This window comes from Sinohyriopsis cumingii, chromosome 11 (genome assembly GCF_028554795.1).
Source record: "Sinohyriopsis cumingii isolate HCF-2022 chromosome 11, ASM2855479v2, whole genome shotgun sequence".
NCBI lineage: Eukaryota > Metazoa > Mollusca > Bivalvia > Unionida > Unionidae > Sinohyriopsis > Sinohyriopsis cumingii.
The window spans coordinates 34,808,292-34,833,597 of record NC_142971.1 but is presented as its reverse complement, the minus strand read 5'-3'; the positions used below and the strand labels follow the sequence as shown (position 1 = coordinate 34,833,597).

The window sequence follows — 25,306 nt, the reverse complement described above, 5'->3', positions numbered from 1 at the left end:
CAGTCAGGATCTCCACTGCTCGGCTAATCCTAATAGTCATCCTTTGGCCCCAAAGGTTGTGGCTCAACAACCAATTCAGCTTGTTGGTAGATGAGCCCAGGCAATTTCCACAGTTGAGGAACCTACTGTTGCATCCAGGAGTCTCTACTCCACAACTGCCCTCAGATTCTTGATCTTCACTTGACTCACTGTAAGCAATCAAAATGTCAGGACCAGTTTTTTAGCATGGTTGCCAACTGCACTGTTCATGTGAAGAGATGATCCACTTCCCAAAAACTACAATGCAGTTTGGAGACTCTTCTGTGATTTGTGAAGTAGGAAACACATAAATCCTAGCGGTTCACCTTTGAGCATAGTTTTAGATTTTCTGCTTTTTCATTTTGAGGTACTAACAGCTGCCTTACTTGGCACTCAGCATTAAGAGGTCAGTGTAAGGACTGGTCGGCCCGGTGTTGGAATAATGTGACTGGGTGGGACATCATGGTACATGTCTGCAGCATGATGCCCTTGTGCTAGACATCACTATAAACTGCCACACTGCAGACATCATAGCAATATCTCTGAAAAATTGTTAAAGCTATGTTAAAAGTCTAAATCATGAATCACAAATCATTTTGAGGCAGAGAATGTTTGGTTTTCCCTATTAAGGGCTATAAGGCAGCCCCCTCCCAAGCTCTCAAAGTGACCTGCCATTGTGTTGGACCCTCATCTTTCTCATCTCATCAAGTATTTTGAACTTCAGAGACCATTATCCACTCACTGTTGCCTATGTGGAATCTTGTGTGCATTCTTTGTGTATTTTCAAGACCTAATTTTGTCTTGTCTCAGGAAATAGGTTATTTAGAGTTCTGTAGTAATTATGAGTCTGTTTCTCTTCCTTGCCAGCTTTGATTTCTGGTTGAGCTACCCTTAGTCCGCTTTTGAGATCCACAGACTAATTAACATCTGTGCTGGGGATGACTAAGATAGACTCTTTTTGCCAAGTTATGGAGAAGGATGGGTCAGAAGCACATTCTACCAGTTAAGGGTTTCTCGGATATTTCAGCATCCACTGTTTCCAGATGTATTGTCATCACTATGAAAAGAGCTTGTCAATCCCTCACCACTACTTTCTCATTTACCTTTGATCTTTGGCACATCAGAGTGAAGTCATATGGAGAGTAGGGGCCAATAATAATGGCACAACAAGAGGCACGTCAGAGTGAAGTCATATGGAGAGTAGGGGCTAATAGTAATGGCACAACAAGAGGCTCATCAGAGTGAAGTCATATGGAGAGTTGGGGCCAATAGTAATGGCACAACAAGAGGCACATCAGAGTGAATTCATATGGAGAGTAGGGGCCAATAGTAATAGCACAACAAGAGGCTTATCAGAGTGAAGTCATATGGAGAGTAGGGGCCAATAGTAATGGCACAACAAGAGGCACATCAGAGTGAAGTCATATGGAGAGTAGGGGCCAATAGTAATGGCACATCAAGAGGCTCATCAGAGTGAAATCATATGGAGAGTAGGGGCCAATAGTAATGGCACAAGAGGCTCATCAGAGTGAAGTCATATGGAGAGTAGGGGCCAATAGTAATGGCACAACAAGAGGCACATAGGAGTGAAGTCATATGGAGAGTAGGAGCCAATAGTAATGGCACAACAAGAGGCACATCTGAGTGAAGTCATATGCAGAGTAGGGGCCAATAGTAATGGCACAACAAGAGGCACATAGGAGTGAAGTCATATGGAGAGTAGGGGCCAATAGTAATGGCACAACTAGAGGCTCAACCTTCTACCAGCTTTCAGTAGGTAACATGCCTTAAAGGTAAGTACAATAGTTTTATATTAGATTTTTTGAGGCCATCAGCTTCTGTCCAAAATGGTAAATTGAGCAATGCCATAGTAGCAGGTATTATATTACTGCTATTAAAATGAAATTAATTTTAATTATGTAATACTTTCCTGCTACTATTGCCAAGTTCCCTCCTCTCACCCCAGTGTCTGATGTGTACTCTAGGTCCAAGTCAAAAAGGATAGTATTCCCATTTTGGTCTGTAACTCGGGAGTCAGAATAGGATCTTGGTTTTTCAGTTCTATAACCTTCCAGTTCTAATTAGAGGAAAAATCGTATGCTTTGGGACAAGGGACGACAAGTCCCAGAAAGGAAAGCAGTGCAGTAATAGCTGGTAAGTATTACATATTATTAAAATCAGATTATCCCGCCATCATATATTTTATGCTGATTTGGGAACAGTTTGAACAAAGAAAAACTTGGGTGTCATGATTCAAATGTATATATAATGTCATTCAGATTATATAGTTTAATGTATTTTATATATATATATATATATATATATATATATATATATATATATAAAACATCATTCCATGTATAAAAAACTCTCTCTCTCACTCTCTTCGTTTCTCTCAAAATGAATTTTATGTCACACTTATGACTTAGAAACTATTTATGGGGGGGTGTTTATAAATTCCTGGCAGTTTGTTGCTGATGAACAAAAATGAAAATAATAAAATAGATCATATTTCTGAATTTCGTCTTTTAGGTCTTATCGTCAGACCAGAAGAGCTTATGCGATGATCTGTTTTTCAGCCTTCTGTTAGCTCAAGTTTTATTATTGCTACTACTCCTAAACTAATCAGAGGACCGCCATTAAATTTGATACATATTGATCCTATGGTCTAATCAGAGGACCGCCATTAAATTTGATACACATTGATCCTATGGTCTAATCAGAGGACCGCCATTAAATTTGATACACATTGATCCTATGGTCTAATCAGAGGACCGCCATTAAATTTGATACATATTGATCCTATGGTCTAATCAGAGGACCGCCATTAAATTTGATACATATTGATCCTATGGTCTAATCAGAGGACCGCCATTAAATTTGATACATATTGATCCTATGGTCTAATCAGAGGACCGCCATTAAATTTGATACACATTGATCCTATGGTCTAATCAGAGGACCGCCATTAAATTTGATACACATTGATCCTATGGTCTAATCAGAGGACCGCCATTAAATTTGATACACATTGATCCTATGGTCTAATCAGAGGACCGCCATTAAATTTGATACACATTGATCCTATGGTCTAATTGGTACTAACTGAAAATAGTCCCACTTGGAAATCCAGTATAGTAACCTGAATGGATGGTCATATTTGCATGGGGTTTTCACCAGAAGGCTGTTTATGATTGTTATTGTTACTAATCCTGAACAGAAAATCATATTGATATGGAGTGTTCAATAGCAGATCCTTTTTTGAAAAAAGTCAATGAGCACTTTAATTTCAATGAATATTTTAAGTAAATAATTCCTTTTAGATTATACCTGAACACAACTAAAAATGAATCCACAGACTGATCTTAATATAGGAATGAATAATTGTTTCCCAAATCCCATATATATTTATTTCGCTTGACCTAAGACACAATAGAATTTCTTGGAGGAAAACAGAGGTCTTGAACTCGGATCCAAGTAAAGATCTTGTTTACTTCTTAGAATCATGCATTAATTAGGCATTACCGTCAATCATAGACAGGAATTAAGCATGCAGTATAGATATTCATAATAATACCAGCAGACACAACAAATCATATCATGAAAGAGATGTAAGTGCTCTTCAATAGCGAAAGTCTGAAAGGTACGATATTATTTAACTTGGTTGCCATATACATGATTCAGAATCATTGTGCATATTGGAATTATTTCACTCTTGTCCAATTATACCAGATTATATGTTCAGTAGAAGTTTACTTCACCCCATTAAAAATCTGTCTTCAGTGAGATATAATTCATGTTATCAGCTGAGTGTGAAAAACTGATAAACTAGTTTAGTGTTATATTTTCCCCTCCCTCTCTCCATGAGAGATAGGAGACACATTGATTTGTGCCTTTTATCTGTAACACTGAGTCTATAAATATATTTTCTATGGAACTCATAAACACAAAAGGACTTTCAAGGGTTTGTAGGTGCCTTGAGAGAATCACAAGACTTGATTAGATTATTGTGATCTTACACCAGTTTCAGGTCAAAAGGCAATATTTTATTCCAAGAAAAATAGTCCAGTCTCCAGGAATCTAATCTGATGTAATTGCCTTGTAAGGTTCCAAGACCAGAATAGGCTACATGACCTTGACGGAATTTTCAGTCACATTGCATCGATCAATCTGTCATGCTAAGTTTGTTGGCAAGGTATCTTTCAGTCACATTGCATCGATCATTCTGTCATGCTAAGTTTGTTGGCAAGGTATCTTCAGAAATATTTAAGCAAATTTGCCCATTTGTGGTGTGTTTATGAGGTTCCCAAGATCTCATTAGGTTCTGATGATATTGTCATAATTTTCAAGGTCACAGTATCTGGTGCTTTGGAAAGAAAATCAGTTTGTGAGCAGGATATTTCCAGTAAATGTATTGTAAAACCTGAAACTTTATAAAATTTTGTATGTACATTCCTTATGTGATTTCAAGGATAATAACCATTGCCTAGTTTATCAACATGTAACACATTTTATTTTTTGAAAGGGATATTTAGGTGAGGAGTAAAATTGCCCAGTGGCCTTTATCTTTTTTTGTTCTTATTGTGAGCTTTCCAAACAAAATTTCATTTGTGTCATCTATTTAGATTTTCTTTTCCTTGAAAGAGTTGCATTTTAGTTTATATATCAGAAAGACATTCACGGAGAGCTATGAGTCAGTCAAGTTTACCTCACCATTAAGCAGACCAATAATGAAGTCAGATCAGGTTGTCATGATGCTAAGATGATCAAAGTCTTTAGGCTGCAGGACAAGGAGTCCAAATACATAAGAGCTGGACAAGATTGGTTTTACGACTGTACTTACCACATACCCTTTCAAGGGTTCTGATCATTAATCAAATTCCAGTCACTTCTGTTTGCGAGTTTGAACATAAGGGTTAATTGAGGAGCTCGCTACTGAGACCTTTTCAGATATAATCAAATTAATATTTGTTTTCTTGTTTTTATCAGAATGTCAGCAAATACTATGGTCCTTTGCGTGCTGTGAATAACATCAGCATTGGTGTGCCAGTGGGAGAGTGTTTTGGACTGCTAGGTCAGAATGGAGCTGGAAAAACAACCACATTTAAAATGCTGACAGGAGATGAGAGTATCACCTCTGGACAGGCCTACCTTAGGTCATTCTCTGTTAAGTCGGATATAAAAATGGTAAGGCTTGGTATAACACTATGATATTACGCCATGCAATGGATTTGAATAGGATATTATGTCATGCAATGGATTAGAATTGGATATAATGCCATGCAATGGATTAGAATAGGATATTATGTCATGCAATGGATTAGAATTGGATATTGTACCATGCAGTTGGTTAGAATTGGATATTATATCATGCAATGGATTAGAATAAGATATTATGCCATTATGCCATGCAATGGATTAGAATTGGATATTGTTCCATGCAATGGATTAGAATTGGATATTGTGCCATGCAGTTGATTAGAATAGGATATTATACCATGCAATGAATTAGAATAGGATATTATGCCATGCAATGGATTATAATAGGATATTATTCCATGCAATGGATTAGAATAGGATATTATGCCAAGCAATGGATTAGAATAGGATATTGTTCCATGCAATGGATTATAATAGGATATTATGCCATGCAATGGATTAGAATTAGATATTGTGCCATGCTATGGATTAGAATTGGATATTATTCCATACATTGGATTAGAAAAGGATATTATGCCATGCAGTGGATTAAAATTGGATTATCACCTATTATGTTGACTTCTATTTTTCCTGAATTCAAATTAATGGACTTTTTCCTGAAAATTGACATGATGAACATAACTTTTTGAAGTTTAATATTAAAACATTTGAAGGAGATATAACAAGTTGTAAAAAGAAAGGATTAGTATATGTAATTTTGAAATGTTTCAGAAAATATGCCATTTGAGGGTGGGGTTTCAGCTTAGTTTTAGTATTAACCTTCCATGATTCACTGTTTTCTTCTGAAATTATTATGATTATAAATATATATAAAAAATTCTAAACACTATACTTTTGCCCAGAAATAAATGATGGGCATTTCCAGTAAAGTCAAATAGTAAGGTTTTTTTTTGGTCAGGTGAACAAATAAGTCTTGGAGGATGAAAAAAGTAATTAGTTGTACATGCTAGTATCTTTGTTTTTAATGTCGGTCTAGGCCTCACATACTTTGTTTGAAAGGTATTGTGTTGAGACACTATGACACAAAATACTTTTAGAAATGTGGTGTGAGAGACTGATACAGAATGCAAATCCAGGGGCAGTGGTTCAGTTTTAGGGTTTTGATCAAGTCCAGGAGATGAGCATTCATACTATTTTAGTCTTGTGCCTTGTCAGTTTTCAATTGATTTGGAATACATAATGACCAAACCAGCTTAGCCTTAATTGATTATTTGACAAAAAACAACTTGTAAACTGCACCAGGTTACCCTTAAATTTAGCTTAGTCGGCAACAACAAACTTGACCTAGTGACCTTAGAACTTTTTTCACTAAAGTGTTTATTTGACAGTTTAATGGCTAAACAAATCAAAGACAGTTTGATACAATGTTATTAGAGATATAATTTGACCAGTGTCCAGTAGGTCCAAGAAGGTGATTGTGAAATCTTGCCTGATGCCAGACATGTCCAGCAAACACAGCGATTTCAGGATCTCTGTTCAACTTTGTTTAAGATATTACTTGGGAACCTCAGAATGAGAGATTCAGAATACCTGGAAGTATGTGACATTGCAGAAAAATTATGGTGTGATTTGTATTTTTTAAATTTTCATTGAGACGGCTAGTATGAAAAACCGTGTTATTGTTCAAGTTTATGAGGTTAAGTCAGGTGGGGTTGTATTTTTCAGTATGTTATGTAAATTTGTTACTCTTTTTCTTTTTGAAATATTCCCATTTTTGCCCGTTTTTTACCAAACTTGTTTTCTTAAAGTTGCTGTACTTTATCACTGCTGATTCATGAAGAGTTGCTGGAGGACTGCATCTTTGACACATGCATTAGATTTAATATGTAAACCCATCATAATTGTAGGTGCAGCAGAATCTAGGCTATTGTCCCCAGTTTGATGCCCTTATTGACCAGATGACAGGACGTGAGACACTCTGGATGTACGCTCGACTTCGTGGGGTTGATGAAAGCAAGATTGGGACGGTTGTCAATGATCTTATTAAGGTCATGATGCTGGACAAGCATGCCGACAAACAAACAGGATTCTACAGGTATGTGTGTGGAGGGGTTGGTGGCCAGTGATGAATAATTTGTGGGGGGAGGGTAAATACTGTTACTTCATTTTTCTTGTATTTTTATGTTTTCTGTTAACAACATGTTTTAGTAACCAACGAATAATGTTTTTTTGAAGTGAAAGCTAGGATTCCTGTGCCAGATGACAAAATTAACTACAATATTGACTTGCTTATAATTTGAGTCAAACTATAAGTTACATAGACCCAAATCTACAATTGCATAATGTGCCAGCTGATCTGGGTCTATGCAGTTTGTTAGTAGTAATCAGGAGAACAAACAACATAGACCCTGATCTGTCAGCACATTATATGATGGTAAATCAGGGTCTGTGTTGTTTGCAGTTATACTCAACTTAATGGTACCAACAAATTTGTATTTATTGCTAAAACATGAAAATTTAACCAGTAAATGTTACATTCATTATGAAAATCATGTTTATATTTTTTAAGAAATTATTTAACATAAATCCTACTTAAAAATCTGCTGACTCAAAGATGTAGAAATGTATAATTTAATTGGAATGAGCAGTTCCTGTATTAATGAGGACCACATACATATTCCATTTTACGTTTGCAGATTTTGTAAATGTTTGCAGGCAGTAAACTGAGCTAAGTCATTTACACGTGTGAACTTTGCAGCCTTGTCAGGATCTTAGGTTATATTTTTTTTTGTTCTGTAGGATTTTGGTTTAGCATAGTAAAGAGACCTATATGATCAAGAGCTAGGCTGAGTGTGATAATGATTAAAATTGGTGATATTATTGAAATTGTCAACACTCTAGTGACTATCTCTGGTTCAATTTTAATGAAACTTGTTGTGAATGGTCATATATTATCAAGATGTTCAAAAAATTGATTATATGCATATTAATAGATTAATCTTATTTCTGATTGGCTAGGCTTATCACTGTTGAGACCAAATTGCAGTCAGGTTTTGTTATAGCTTTAAGCATCAATTTTCATTGTCTTAGACAGGTTCTATAATGAAGTCTCTTCATATGGGTGATATCTTGCATCAGATTGGCTTGGCTCATTACCTCTCTAGGGTCTGCAGACTATATTTCTATTTCCATAAAACAGTACAAATGGATTTTTGTCATCAGCATCTTTGATGACTTAAGTTATAAGCAAGAAAATGTGCATGTTAATTATGCCTATTTTTTTTATAGAAATCTTTTTTATCAGGTTACAGTAAAGTAGGTAATATCGGCATGATATAAAGTGTGGGAAATAGTTTGCATAGGTTAATGTTCCCACACTACTACATTTGCCTGCTACGAGCAGTAGTAAATTGTCCAGTTTTGAAAGCCAAATGGGCAATATAAGGTTGGGTTTTTTTTCCCTTCTTTTTATTGTTGTTTTTTTATATATAAAAATGGCTTTATTCACAGTTGAAAATATTTTGGAACTACTGTTTATAATTATATCTTCCCAACCACCTCACCCCCAAGGGAGGGGCATATTGAATTTTTGTTGTCTATCCATTCAACACACTTGCTTTTAAGCGAGGTATCTCAGACCAAGGTATATCATACCAAGTTTGTTTTTAAGATGCCTTAAATAACTTCAAAGACCCTATTAGTTTAAGGTGACAGCGATCTTATTTGAAAACCACAGTACTTTGTGTTTGTGACCTTATTTGAAAATCACAGTACTTTATGTTAAGTGAAAAGTGTATCCCCCGGGGTGTAAAATTGAGGGTAAGAAAAACCCCTTGGTGTCAGAACTGGGGGTGAAATAAAAATAGTGGGAGTCAAAAATGTACTGACAAATTTTCATCTGACCAATACTTTGTCAGCTTGAAATATGATATTGCAACTTGCAGAACATACTCTCTCTCTCTCTCTCTAAACATATAAATAAACCTACGTGCACAATTACCAGACAAATGCTTCGTCCATTAAAAGATTAATTGTATTAGTTCGTTTTTCTTTTTAAAGTCGTACTCTTAACAGTCTCCTTATAATCTTTTTGAAGCAATTACGTATAAGCCAATACAAAAAGACAAATAAATCTTTTTAACCAAATTGCAATTAATTTACTGCCTGTCATAAAATATGTACTATCATTGGTTTCATTGTACTTCATCCTAGAACACATTTATCCAAAAATCAAGGAGGCTAATGATTCATCTTCTTTCTAATAAGTTACACTTGAACTTTAAGATCTTTCTTTTATTGCAGCAAAGTTAAAATGCAACAAAACCTGCAATGACCCTTTGACTTTGTAATCCAAATAACGCATTTGTCTCGGCAAGTTTACTGATTTCTTTGTTGTGAAAGAATGTCAGATTATAATGTGTTCTCCAGATATCTTATGGCAAATGAGGGCATTTTTTTTTTAAAATTCTTAAACCCTCTCACTTAAGGATTATTCACTTTTGCAGTCTTCGCAATCACGTGATCATAAGTCACACTGGTAATCCTAATGGATGTGCCATATTCCAGTCGAGGGAATTATTTTCTCCATTTTTCATTAAAGTTAGATCCACAGTTACTCTTTTCTGTTCTGCTTCTTTCACTTTCTTTCAAAAACCTTGAAAGAATTACACAGAAAATAAAAAATGAATTTAAGAGACTCCACTGTTCAGTTTCAGGCATAGTTTTTACATATAAAAACCATATTTAGCAATGTCTATGCATTCCAGAGTCTATTGTATGATGCACGATTTATGATATTTTGTCAAATGTTGTGCTGGAAACATATAGAATGCATGAAAACCAAGCATCATCAAGCCTTTCTTGTTTTAATTAAATCTCAAAATATTTATTTAAAAAATTCCCCTTTTTCTCAAGTCAAGAGGTGAATTTCCTTCTGAAATTTTAAGTTCTAGAGTAGATCTTTGGGTTTATTGAATATAAACATTGATTTGAATGCTTAAGACCCAAACTGTATGGTATATCCTTCTATTCTAGTGGCGGTAACAAGAGGAAACTTAGCACGGCTATTGCCCTGATTGGGGACCCTCCCTTCATTTTCCTTGATGAACCCACTACTGGAATGGATCCTGGAGCCAGAAGACAGCTTTGGAATGTCTTGTCTCAAGTCAGGGCTAGTGGACGCACTCTTGTATTGACATCTCACAGGTAAAGTGTCACCATGTTTAAAAATAAACATTAGCAATTGGGAAATCATGTTTACTGTGTAGTTACCATAAATGCACGCTTATAAGTTTAGTACCAACTGTAAACAACACAAACCAGTAAATCGGTGTCTGTATTCCTGGTTTTACTGTTAGACCTGACAAACTGCATAGACTCAGATGGCAGATCTGGGTCTATACAGTTTGCATTTGGACCTGTCTTATAAGCATTTACAATAAAATTAATTTTTACCTTTTAAAAATGAGTTTATGCACATATCTCTGATGTAAGGTCATTGTGTCTGGATCAGATGTATATTTGAAAGTGTTGTATATACCCTTCCCACATGTGATCATTTACAGCCATATTGGTTGTGTACATGAAAGTGTTGTATATACCCTTCCCACATGTGATCATTTACAGCCATATTGGTTGTGTACATGAAAGTGTTGTATATACCCTTCCCACATGTGATCATTTACAGCCATATTGGTTGTGTACATGAAAGTGTTGTATATACCCTTCCCACATGTGATCATTTACAGCCATATTGGTTGTGTACATGAAAGTGTTGTATATACCCTTCCCACATGTGATCATTTACAGCCATATTGGTTGTGTACATGAAAGTGTTGTATATACCCTTCCCACATGTGATCATTTACAGTCATATTGGTCGTGTGCTGACAGATTTTCCTTGTGATCTTATTTGGTGTTTGGAAGTTGAGATAAATTCTCTGACTTTGAAAACTATTTTTCAAAACATACGTCAGTAGAAGGAACACAGACAGACTTTCAGTGTAAAGGCTGAAGGTGGCCAAATGGTTCAAGGTTCTTGCCTTTAAATGATCACTCACATCTCACCTCAGTTAGCTCGAGTTCAAGTCCCAGCATGGTCAGTGTTTGTACATGACAAAGCTTACACGTAGCTTCACTGGAATCAGTGGTTTTTCCTGGGATATTCCAGGGTTCTTCCTCCTAAAAAATGTACTAGCTGCCATGCATAGCCTGTCTTGTGCTGATAAATGGCATAAAACCCACACAAAAACAAATCTTCATTGTCTTTATTGGTAATTTGTGTGCTGATTTTGCCAAGGTACTGTACCTTTGAAACAGTTTTCTGTACATGTTAACTTAAACATCCTCAAGAATCTATATCCAATGTTATTCCAAATATATCTTCTTGTTCCATGTATGTTTGCAGGGTTTGTTGAAGCTCTACTGGTCATAGACCAGACAAGTTAATTTTGTCCACATGCACATGTCTGTTATCACTACTTCTGAATCACTTGGAGGATTGCCATGAAACATTACACACACATTCATGGCTTTAATTGGTCCTAAAAGAAAATGGTGCAGATTGCAAATCCAACATGGCTACCACAGTGACCATCTTGAAAATTTTATTCATTCTTCTCCTGAGTGGATAGTCATATCAAGATGGGTTTTTCATTTATAGACTTCTTGTGATGTCAGTTTCGTCTCAAATCAAAATGGTGCTGATCAGTCATCAACTGTAGCTGCCATGGAAGTCATCTGAGAAATCTTGTTATTGCTACCCCTTCTACTTGGATGTTCACATAAACATGTTTTTTTTTTATGGTGTCATGTTAATCTTAAATGAAAATAGTGCTGGTCCGATATTGAGTATGGCTGCCAAAGTGGCCATATTGAAAATCAGAGTAGAAAATTTAATGAGGTATCACCCAAGGCATCCGAAATATTTCATCTCAAGTTCCTATGTCACAATATATAAATTCAGTACCTGGAAATCATCAAGCTTTTGAAGTACAACTGAGACTTTTACTCAAAAACTCAGATCATTCGAAATCTTTCTTTCATGCTTTTTAACTTGGAGCAAAACTAATTTATAGAAGTAATGTAGCTAGAGCTAGGAATTCCTTTCATCTGCATAACAGATAATTTTTCCAGATGTTAAATTTTTAAAGCATTGTTCAGAAATGGGATTTCAGTAAAAGCTTGTTACATTTTAGCAGTTTGCAAACTTGAAGAGGTTTTACCATATATGCTCATTTATAAGGATGCACACAACATTGACCCTGATTTGACATCACATAATGTGCCAGCAGATTTATGTTGTTTGTTCTGCTTGATAGATCCAGATCTGCTGGAGATCTGTTCCTGTGAAGTGTACAGTGTTATATGTGGTAATATTTAAGGTACTAAATTTTTATGGGAATTAACTTTGGGATTAAAATGTCCCCATCACTACAAATGCCCTCTATGAAAGATGAAATTCCCACCTTACATCAAATTGACCAATAGCTTTATTGTCGGATCTCAGAGTTTGCAGTACATTTTGGGTTTTAGTATTATAAACCCATGATGTGGCCATATTTTACCAATATAAGTCTTTAAATGAAGTTTAGATTTGAGCCATTTAATTGGTCAGTTCTTAGGCAGACTTAAATTTAAGCCAATCCGATCAGTTGATTCTATATTTAAGTTCAAAATGAACTTCTGTTGGTGAAATCCTTGCCTACTTTGTTTTCAAATACAGCAAGTGAACATTCATAACTAATCCATTACTTCATAATCTATTCTGCTTTTTCTTCTCCCCTCTTAGCATGGAGGAATGTGATGCACTTTGCACTCAGCTAGTCATAATGGTGAATGGGGATTTCAAGTGCTTTGGAAGTCCTCAGCATTTGAAGAACAAGTTTGGTCATGGCTACACACTCTTGTGTCGCATGGGACTGGACAGAGATGGAAATACATCCTCTGTTGGACCTCTATGCGAGTTTATCAAATCCACTTTCCCTTTGAGCCAAATTTTTGATGACAAGCAGGGATATGTTCATTTCCAAATACCAGACCAAAATGCAAAGTTGGCTCAGATTTTTGGCAGAATGGAAGAAGCGAAGGTTCAGTTCAACGTGGCAGACTACTCTGTGCACCAGACTTCATTAGAACAGATTTTCCTAACATTCACTCAAAATCAAGTTCCACCAAAAGAGAAGAAGAAGAAATCTTGTGGTAAATTATGCTGTTGTAAATGAAAAGTGACCATGGCATGTTGTTGAAATTGACAAGTCACTATTCAAATGTACATATTTGATGTGGAGGAAAAATCATTTTGTGCCTATAGTAATGAGGAACAAGTTAATGTCAGCTACCAAAGAGTTCAAATCAGGATTTGCTTGATAATCTTATATAGATGGATGAAAATTATTAGTAAAACATTATATCAAAGATTAATGTATCTTAAGTTAGAATATGTTTTCTTCTCAGTATGCTTGTTACCATTCAATTTCTAAATTCCACATTTCCAGAGTTTTTAGCTTTTCATGCACAGTTTTAGTGTAGCCCAAATTTGAAACTTGGATTGGCTTTCTTTCATGTTAAGACTGGGCTTCCTCTTTCTATATATATATTTATGCACACACACACACACACACATGCATACAGACATACATACATAGTGGCCACTCTGTCATGAAGATACTATAATGACAATTGACAATGTTCAAATTACAGAATGAAAATATTGTCAAATATTAAGAAATAATTTAAATTCTTTTCAGAAAACAGGAAGAATCATTTTTTTAATCTGTTAAGAACATGACTAAATGTTTGGTTGTCCGAGTTCAATAGTATTTCAGTATTTTCATTTTAAACCATGTAGATACTGCATATTTTAAATATATTTTGAAATGTTTACTTTTTCATTAGGGTAGAAATAGCTAGGAAAGGCTTGAGGCTTGGACTTTGCAGCCAAAGCCAGCTGCAGCCACTGGGTACCATCTATCAGATAATGAAATTCACTCATAATTAATATGAATATGCCTAATTTGATATGTGCAAATTTTCATAGTAAAAGACAGTATTTTTTATAACAACTTCATTGAGATGCTCCTTTATTAGAGAGATTACTTTTTAGCACTTTCAAAAAGCTATTTGATACAGTAACTGTTGAACTGCCTTGGCAGAAACTCAACATAGCAGACACTCAACATAGCAGACATTTTGGTGTTCATCCACACCTTAGATTAACCTCATTGTTAACATTCTTACTTTCATTTTAATATAATTGTTTGTGGCTCATCTTCAGATTTAGAACTTTGTTTCTTACGGTGTATAATTGTATCTTGTGGTATATAATTCTTAAACTAAGGAGATTAGGATTTACAAGCATTCCTGGGGTCAGTGGTGGTTTTCTGCTGTAATTTGCATCCAGTTGGCAATTACTATATTTTTTGTGAGTTGTCCAAGACACCACACAGCCTAAAACAATAGCAGTACCACTGCTGTTCCAGTTGGAAATGGCTTTATAGAGAGGTGGTGCATGTGGGAGCTCAGCCTTGAACATTTACTTAACCTATTGCGACATCTATGGATAGATGTATCCTGTATTTTTGCTAAACATCTGAATGAAAATTGCTTTTCTTTACATGTTTCATAAGATTGGATTTGCAACATATTGCTATTAATCTTTTTAATTGTTTTGTTTTCTCATTATTTTAAAGTTGGATTAATATTTTTATTTTGCTATTGTTGGCTGTACAAGTCATAGACCAGAAGATATTATGGAATTGTCTTTTGTCTGGTGTCCATTGTCCCTCTGCATTAGCACTAGTTTGTTCTTGTTACTCTAAAACTACTTGGATGATTGCCATGAAAGTTTCACTTATTTTTCCCAAAGTTTAGTTGATCCTGCTCAAGTATCCAATATGGCCATGACAGTGAACATATAAACTTTTTATAACTACTACTCCTGAATGTGACTTTTAATGTCTTGGTGGTCCTAAATAGTATGTTGGCCATCTTGGAAATCTTGTTATCGCTTCTTCTAAATGGAAAGTCATATTTTCATGGGATTTTCACCAGAAGACATCATGTGGTGTCTGGTCTCTAGATGGTCTTGATGAAAGTTATGCTGAGCTGACATCCATTATGGCTACCATGGTGGCCATCTTGAATTTTTATTATTAATACTACTTCTGAATGGATGGTCATATTAGAATGGGGTTTTCACCAAAAGACTGCTTATGATATCCATTTGGTCCTGATGAAATTGATGCCAGTGTAAGATCAAACATGGCTGCAACAATGGAAATCTTTGAAATGGATGGTCATATTGACATGGGCTTTTTATTAAAGACTATCTTTGGTGCCAGGTTTGTCCTAGATGAAAATGGTGAACTGGCAGGCCACAGTGGTCAATTTCAAAATCTTTTTATAGCTCGAGAATATTAAAAGATGATTTCAACACTCAGCAATTAAAAGAAGAAATGTTCTTGAATTCCTTTAAATTCTTTTTCCACAGTATAGTGTCAGGTCCTTCAATGGACTCGTGTTTCTTGTCATGACATTCCATAGCTTTTTTACATTTTGTATTGTATTCATATTTTGTTGCACTAAATATTTGAAACTACTGTTTCTCTTTGTTTTAAAGAATCTGTGATGAATGGAGAAAATACATTAAGATTTATACTAAACTTTACAAAATTATTGGTATCTAAGAGTGTATATACTATTGACCATGACTGCCATAATTGGCAACATTTGCTATTTCTCAGGTAGAATCCACCTGAATTATGATAAAATCATACTGGTTATATTTTTACCAATAGGGCGTGATTGTGAAGGTGATACAACTACAAGCTTAGTGAAACCAGTAACTAGAATGTGCCTTCCATAACTATGAATTACACATTAATAATTATTGTGATGTGGTCTGCACTTGGGACAATAATTAAAAAATCACAGTGGCAGACTTGATGTCTTCATGTTGAATTTTATCTAGCTGTGTTTTCTTTTTCTGTAAGCTGTCTACTGAAAAATCTTGTTACACTGGGAAACATTTTGTTTACTAGGCTAGGACCTGAAACCTTTTTGTGCGCAGAATTAGTGTTGCTCCGAAAAAAAAGAAAAAAAAAGATATAATTGTATGACAAGAGAAACAGACATTGTTCCATTTATTATTGATGGACAAAAATTATATTCATTTCAGTTAAACTTCATTATATCTCTGTACATTTGGCTTAAGTTATTTGGATGGACTAATGGTGTAAAAAGAATGGTCTTAGAAGATTCAATAGTATTGATATGGTCACCACTGAAGCAGCAGTGATCAATAAATCTATAACATAGATGTTACCCCTTACATTCAGTGTGTTATTTAATATTTTTGATATGTCAGCATGTTAACATATCACTTTGTGTGAATATGATGGGTCCAAATAAGCCCATGAAATTTCTTGTGCAGTATTCTCACTACTGATTGGCCATGACAATGGGAAGGGTCCTTGCCTTGTTTTCTGGAACCGGTTTTATTAGTATTACTATCACCATTTTGGTTGCCATCATTACACTCAGTTGCTTTAGGGGTATTGAGGAAAAGATTATGTCTGTCAGAATATGGCCAATTTACCCCACTGGCTTGTTACAAATAAAATTAAGGGTGTCAGTCAGTAAACACAGGCCAGAGGGCGATCCAAACCTGTATAACTGGCACCCCACCCCTATGATGGGCTTGGTATCAATGTTAACTTATAAGAGTAAATAAACATTCCTGTTTTGAAACAAATTTCAACATATTGAAATTCTCCCAACTGGCAGAAAGTTGTCTAACTACAGCAGTCTTCCAAATCAAATAATGCAGTCACAAATATTTTTAAATCTGGAATTACTCAACATCTTTAGTCTTGCTTTAGTACAGTTTCTGCATCCAGTTATCATCCCTTCACATGAATATCCAACAACTGGAATGCTGCATTTTCTGCTGGATACAATGCTGAATCTATAGTAGTGGAATTTGCACACTTTAGGTGGAAACATTGTAAACATTCTCATCAAAATCAGTGTATATGGCTTGTTTTACCTGACGCAAGTCAGCTGTGTAATATCGCACTGGAATTTTCATTAGAGATCTAGTGCTGAAAACTAATGTTTGTAATTATAGTTAAGCTTTGAATTATAATTTGTAAAACAATATAGTTTTAAGTGTTACTCTTTATGGAAATCTGCATTGTTAGTTTAGCTAGTGCCTGTGACTATTTTGTTATGTGCAACAATTGAAAGGTGCAGCATCTGCAAAATCTCTTATCTTAAAAATATTTCCATTTAAATAAAAACTGTGATAAATAGAATTTCAAATGGGCAATGATTTAATTTTAAATTTATGGTACACATTAAAACATTTCCAGGTTTCTGCTTGTCAACATTTATTATTCAACTTATTTCATAAATTCAGTATTAAATCATGACCCATTTGAGATCTTTTATTTATGAAGTTTCATGTATTTAGTAACCATCCATAATGCAAAAATGTATTTCTACCATTTCTTTGCATAATTTATATTGGGCCTGTTTATCTTTAGCACATTGTGCCATTCTTTAGTTATTCTCCACTTGATAAACTCCTGGATTTATATATGTATTATGTAAAATTCTGTAATTTATCCAGTCCATTGATATTGCACCTTTTTTTGTTTCAAAAAAATTGATGAGAAGGAATTTTATCTCACTGAACTAATTGCAGGTAAGGTATACATTTTGCAATGGTGATAATGTCAATAAGTTAAAAAGCTTTTTATTAATACATGTATATATTCAGGTACAAGGCAACCCGAGTTCTCAGGACCACTTTGTGTTTATACAAAATGCACATATACTGTGACCAAAATTTTGGTTATTTTTGATTGAAAATAGTCTTTGATTTACTATTTTCATATCAGAGCTCTTTATTGCATTATCTAGTTAGAAATCCAAATGATTTTTGGTACAAGGCAACCCGAGTTCTCAGGACCACTTTGTGCTTATACAAAATGCACATATACTGTGACCAAAATTTTTTATATTTTCAATAGTCTGTGATTTACTATTGTCATATCAGAGCTCTATTTTGCATTATCCACATAGAAATCCAAATGATTTTTTTTTTTATGTGCATGCCGTAAAATGGAGCCTATTATGTTTTGTTGTCCATCTGTATTGTTTTTGTACAGTAAGTTGGATTGACCACCATCTACGGTTGCCAAATATTATAAATAAGTTGCACTTGGGGTAAGGAAGAACCCTTTATTTAAGGGTGAAAGCCTCAAATCAGAGTTCTCTATCATCTACAGTTACAGTCTCCATTGATGGCTTATACTTGGCATGGAAGGACTTGCTGAGTTTGGAGTCAAAATTCCAGGCCACTATGACTAATAGAACAAAAATCGTTTCTGCACACAAGTTTTAGTTACCTACATGGATGACCCTTAAAAAATGGTGTGGGTGTATAATGTGATGTTAATTGTACATGTTTTATGACTGTTCATTGGGTAGTTTCTATTATTTGTTTTCTTACTCAAGATTTTTAGTTTTTCATGCTGAATTTGTATGAATCTGCTGGATTGAGTTGCTTATCTTTGTTGAAATCTTGAATTATAATTGAGAAAGAATGCACGAGAAGTGAATGTGAAAATGCCTATACAATATGCTCTTTTTATTTTCATCTCTTTTAATCAGGAATCCATATTAGTATTATATTATTATTATTATTACTATTATTATTATTATTATTATTATTATTATTTGACTCCTGTTCCAACATGCATTTTTGCTGTAATTATTAGATGTACTTATTGTATTATTTTCATCACACCTGTATTCTTAATTGACAACACTCATGACCTACTCTTTAGTATGTATTCATTATTTTTAAAATTTGACCATTCTGGTGTCTTTCATGTTTTACTCACAATAGATGTTTGGATGCATACTTTGCATAATTCATGCAAGATTTTCATAAACCTTGATACAGATGACACCGACTTTGAAAGAACTGAGTTTCTAGTTTGCGTTGTTGTTTTTGTGGTTCTTTTTATTTTTTAATTTGGTATTTGTTTATTCTGTACAGTAATGACTTAGAATGTGTATTATGTGGTTTTAAGTTTTGGCCTTGATGTTTAAGCTACAGTCAGAATTTTGCTAGTGTTAAGAAACTGTTAATTAGTGCTGTTCTGATTAATTGATTTAGATGAGCATTTGCAATATTGAGTGAAACAATAAATGAATTGATAGCAACTTCTGATCACTTTAGTTCTAAATCAGTTCTGGACCATTTTCCACCATTCATGACTTATTGATATTTAAAAAATACCACAGGTTTTGGGTTAGATAACATATGGATACATTTTTGGCTTTTCAGTTGATCATTGATCAGTTTGCACTATTGAGGATTATTTGCTAATTACGAAATTTTATCCAATTCCTAGAGTTGTTGTAAATCAGATATGTTAGCATACAAACTGTTGTATAAATTGCAAATTGAGCAAATTCAGGACAACAGTTTGCATCTTGTTGATGTTGATACAAAAATAGTTTCTTTAACAGTTTATTTATTAAATGTTTTAGTAATTTACTGTTTACTAAAATTCTGTGATGAACTATTGTTTCAATTTCCTATCATTCCACAGATTATCTCCCTTTCAATGTAACATTGTATAAATATAAAATCCTATAATCAGGTTGGGATTATTTGATTGTTATGTGTAGTATTCACTTTTTACATTATTCTTCAGTGGAATATTTTCTTTTTTATACTGTGGAATTGTCAAGGTGTAAAGGGGAAATGTGTGTATTCCAGTTGTTCTGTTAGTAACATGTATATTACAGATCGTTCTAGCACAGCCACCCCATGCAACATATTTAAACTAGTAAAATTTTTATATTATTGACTTCTCTCATTTGAGCTGTTCTCATTTAGTGTCATCTGGTGATGTACTGTACTCCACCAGGAAACACCATAGGAATATAGTTCCCAAGGGCAGTAATAGATTTAGTTTATTGCATAATGTCATGTGAAATAATATAACGTTGACATGCTGCAATATTGTCTGCTGGTACAGTTATAGTTCCTGTTGTCAAGGGAAATTGCATGATGTCCTAAACTAGATCCCTAAAGTCAGCCAATTGGAACTTAGGAATTTATTTTAAAAGTTATGTTTTCTTTTTATTTTGCATAAAATTACTGTTTCATGTGTTCTTAAATTGATGGATTTGGGAATGTGCCCATTGTTTAAATAGACTGAAGCTTCTTCATTGAGTATTAAATTCATGGATTTTGGAAGGGGCCCTATTGTTTGAGTAGATGGATACTTGTTTATTGGGTCTTAAATTCATGGATTTGGGAAGGGGCCCTATTGTTTGAGTAGATGGATACTTGTTTATTGGGTCTTAAATTCATGGGTTTTGGGAAGGGGTCCTATTGTCTAAATCAACAGAAAGTTGTTTATTGGGTCTTTAAATTCTTGGTATGCTGTGAGCTGTGGAGTCCAGAAATAACATTGACGTCATGGTATTTGAATTTTTCATTTCCGTACAGTCCCTGAGGATAATGTTGAAATTTTCTTTCCATTTGAATCCAAAAAAAAGGATTTTCTAACTTGACATTTTGATTTATACATTAAATCAATTAGAAATGCTGGATTAAAATTGTACCAGTAAGAAGTATGAGCTCCCTGTTAAAGTTGCAAATGGGAACTAAATTCCTTTTCTTTTGTTGTTGAGGGAATCTATATAGAAACATATTTGCTTGATACCATATTTTCTCTATAGTAATCATCTTTACCATCTGTCACTCTCTCATTCCATTTTTTTACTATTCACACTTCATGTCACCAGTTCTGTAACCCTTGTGAATAATTTTTTGCCATTTGGTATGTGATCTATCTATTTCATGTAGGAGCATTATTCAGATCCAGTTTTGATGGAGTTATTGCCCTTGTTTCAAAAATTATACATTTCAACAAGAGCAGTTACTTGTAACCAGCATAACTCCAGAACCATGAAATAGCTTCAGATGCAATTTGGTGCATAAATTATCTCTAGATCTAGACATGCCTTACATGGATTTTCCTTCCTCAATTCTGTTTTGGATAGAGTTATGGCTTTGGACCATTAATTTCATAATTTCACATGAGATGTTGCTTGTAATCAGCATTACTCAAGAACAAATCAGCATGTTTTAAGGCAGTTTGATATGATCATTTTCCTATGACTTACATGCACCTTACATGATTTTAGTGTTATGACTTCCTGATTGCTCAGATTCATGACTGGTTTCTGCAAGGTAACTTTACTAAACAATTTTAGATTTCAACCTTCACAAACTTTGCTGTGTTTATTTACAAAAAAATTGTGTGCATTTAGTTTCCTATTTTATAGCCATTTAAAACTGCATATATTTCATTACCATAAGACCAATAATATTTTTGGATGGTGAGAAATAACATTTATTTACCAGGAATTGGTTTAATTTCTTATAATATACCTTGAATCTGAATTATATTTAAACTTGTTGATACATAATGACATGTTTATCAACTGAATTTGAACCCTAATTTTCTTTTATAGTTTTAACATCACTGAATCAGTAATTTTGAGTTAATTATTGTTAATTAAATATATGCATCTCTTTTGATTGTTTCTGCTGTTCGATTAAATATATTTACCAGGTTCAAAGTATGTTGGCATCCAACAATGAATGGTGTTGTTTATTGGTATCCAACAATGAATGGTCAAGTTTATTGGAATTTAACAACGAATGATCAAGTTTATTGGCATCCAGCAATGAATGGTTAAGTTTTGTTAACACATCCACAATTTTCATCACCTATCAAGCGTTCCCGATGGATGGATAGCCACATGTGAACTGTTGTCGTCTTCAGTGGCAGTTACTTACTTGAAGGAATAAGCTTTGTGAACAAAATAATGCAAGTTTCAGCACTTGCTACTGAAATGATTCCTTTTGAAATGCAAAATGTGTCTCTTTATAGAAATTTAGGTATCACTAAATATAGAGGGTGATGGATGTGATAAATATTCTTGATGTATGTGAGCAGGATATTTTACTTGGTTCCTTATGTCATTTTATAAGCAGTAGGCAAGGTCTTTCTCACATGTAATTTGAATACACTGTATAAATACTTGCTTATAAGTCAATTCCAACTGCAAACAACATAAACCCTGATCTGCCCTCGTGTACAGCACAGATTTCACTTTTCTGCCAACACTTGTCACAGATTTAGTATTGATGTTTTGTGTTTTGAAAGTAAATTATCTGGATTTTAGGAGAATGGCCCACCTACTGATTAGTATAGTTATTTATTTAAAATCTAGTTTTTCTCCTTGGAAAAAAAGTGTGTTGGTGATTGACAGTGGACCTTTAAATATCTGGTGTACGTTTGTTTGAAAATTGGATGAGAGATGTAGTTAAAAGATGTGAAAGTGTAATTGTTTTATAGCACAACCTTTACTGATGACTGACCAATGCCGGAGTCACTACTTGACTGACCTATGTGTGGGAGAAAAATGTTAGATAAACAAAATGCTGGGAGAATAGATTTGGTGGTAAACCACTGGAATTTCTGTCATGCAATTGTTAATTAGCAGTCTTCGCACTTGGTCGAATGGACAGTTGAATGGTCATTGTTTCAACCTGGACATGCCTTGTCAGATCTGTGTAAAATAGATACCACACCATGCAATAATAAGATTTGATGCATCAAAGTGGAACAAGAACAAAATCAAAGAAAGTGCTTTTTATTTATACATTTAGTCTGATAGACATGCAGCCACCAGCCATTAAATGTCTGAATTGTGCAATTTTTTTTCTTTTAATGAAGAAAATTAATCTAGTGGTCTTTGTTTGATTACTCTGATTGCTATTCTGAACTGTCTTTTTTCCCACCATTCTCCAGATCCCACATACAGCAAAGCTTGATATTGTCTGGAAAGAGTTGTATATTGTATATCCCATGATACTTCTTTCCTTGAGAGCTAAAAAAAAAAAGATAGGCATGTGACCAAATTGCATTGGTCTTGATGGAAAATGTCAAACAATTTAAGTAAAAGAAACATTTTAAGCTCAGTGAAGTTTTGTTAAGAGGTAGATGTGGAACAACAGCTGACAGATTTCTTTACCCCAGTACAAGCACAAATTGTAAAAGCATTGAAAATTAAGATAGTATGGTGACCCTATTGAACCAGCAGGTGAATGACATGTAAAAAAAACTGTAAATGACATCTCATTTTATTATGAACTTTGCCTAATCACATCATTGGCCCACTTTATCAAATGAAGGGCACTAATTGGTTCCTTTTTTTCTTCAATCCTTTCTGAAATTGTGCTTGGCTTGCAGGTGAAACAGAGATTTAAGTCCAATCATTTATTATAGCTCCTTATTATAATAAGAAAGATATGCCCAGTAAGACATGTTCAAGCTGATGCAATTTCTTCTCTGCATGGTGAGACATAGGAATAGGTATCAGTTTTCCAGCCCTAATGGCATTGTGTTAAGATGTGTTAAAAGTTTTGTTTTGTAGTTGTTGAAAACATGGTATGGGAGGACAAAGAGGAGAGGGGATACATTTTGCACAGGTTCACTTGTGAGAGATAGTACTCTGGGGAATGTTATTTGTAAAAATCTTTTAAGATTACTAAAATTTCCAGTGATGACCTTAATAAAAATGTGTTCTGCCATGTTCTGATCTTTAAGTAAGAATCGCAGACATTTAAGTATTGGCAGGGAATGAGTTTGTGTGTCATGTCTTTCATACGATCAGAATGACTTTTTAATTTTTCTTATGTCAAGTGTTGGATGCTGTAATATTGATAATCTTTTATAGTTATATTTCTACAAAAGTGCAGTTGTTTGTTGCAGTGTCAAGTCCTTTATCATTCTGTTATAAATCTTTGTGATATGTGTTAATAAAATCATATGAATTACTCTTTTATGTTTTATATTTACAACTATTATTTTATCTTCGCTTGAAAAAAACTAAGTTTCTTTAATTTTACTGCCTCTGAGAATGTGGAAGGGGGTGTTTATTAGTGTTTGGGTTGTTTGCGTGTGACTATGCATGTGTGGGTAACACTTGTACTTTAGCAGACCATTGCTCAGTTCACTTTTTACATGTATATATATATGGAATGTAATACATGCATATTTGCATAGAACCCTTGTTGCAGTAAAACTAGTGCCCCATGGATCTCTCCCTTGGTGTGGCAGTTGGGTCGTAAAGTGTTTGAAATATAACATCAGTAGACACTTGACTTGAGCTTTAGTCATATAGATTCATGACCTAGATGGGGTCCTTTGGATTGGTAAACTCTTTTTGATTTGTCATGTATTTTTCAGTAACCCCTTACCCAGTTCACATTGTAGTTATGAATGTAACACCATCACAACCCTTCCTTGCTTTAACATGTTCCATGGTTATATCCTTGTGTGGTGCCTTGGGGACTCCTTTTGGTTAATGATTTTTTTTCATCTCTTGCAGTTTAAAACCCCCATATCAAATTTACTTTGTAATTGGAATGACCCCAGGTGGCCAAGTGATCTAAGGTGTGTTGAAAAAATGGTGTTAATTCCACAAAAACAAAAAAATACCAGCTGTTGCATCTGGAAATATATCATCTAGCCTGTGAATGGCTAGAGAGGCATCATTTCTTTATGGGCAGCTGCATGAGCAATTTAAAATTTTGAAGTAACTTGTTGTAACCCTTTTACTCACTATGAAGCAAAGGAAATCCACAATATGCAGCAACCATAGAAGGTTCTGAGGAGCCATCTCTTTTTCTTTCTCGTATATCCAATCAGATTTATCTTGGCATCCACTGATCTTTTTCCAGGTGTTCCTGGGTTTGCTGATGTTCTTTTGGAGTTGTGGATGCCAATTTGAGGCCTGTCCAATGTTTGCTTGTCCAGGGTTTTCTAAGTGTACTTCCAGTCCAGCCTCACTTCTGTTGTTTGGCCTGTTGGTCCATTTTATTGTTTTCTTTATAGGGTTTCATTACTGTTGGTTTCAGGCAAGTATGTTGCATGGAACTTTCATTGGGAAAACTTGGATTTTCATAGTTGTTACATTCGAGCTCTATAAAAGTGCGGATTTAAAATACGTGTTAAAAAATCTG

At 34.4% G+C, this 25,306-nt stretch overlaps 1 protein-coding gene across 1 annotated transcript in view; it reads left to right on the top strand.

Moving 5' to 3' along the window:
• Positions 1-24,120, top strand: part of LOC149787906 (phospholipid-transporting ATPase ABCA3-like) — a 99,580-nt gene extending 75,460 nt beyond the window's left edge. Inside the window, exons 17-20 of the mRNA XM_089974152.1 lie at positions 5,008-5,205; positions 7,086-7,273; positions 10,213-10,383; positions 12,968-24,120. Coding sequence (XP_089830278.1) covers positions 5,008-5,205; positions 7,086-7,273; positions 10,213-10,383; positions 12,968-13,400 — 990 coding nt within the window. The 3' untranslated portion in view covers positions 13,401-24,120. The remainder of the gene's footprint in view (positions 1-5,007; positions 5,206-7,085; positions 7,274-10,212; positions 10,384-12,967) is intronic.
• Positions 24,121-25,306: the final 1,186 nt, after the last annotated feature.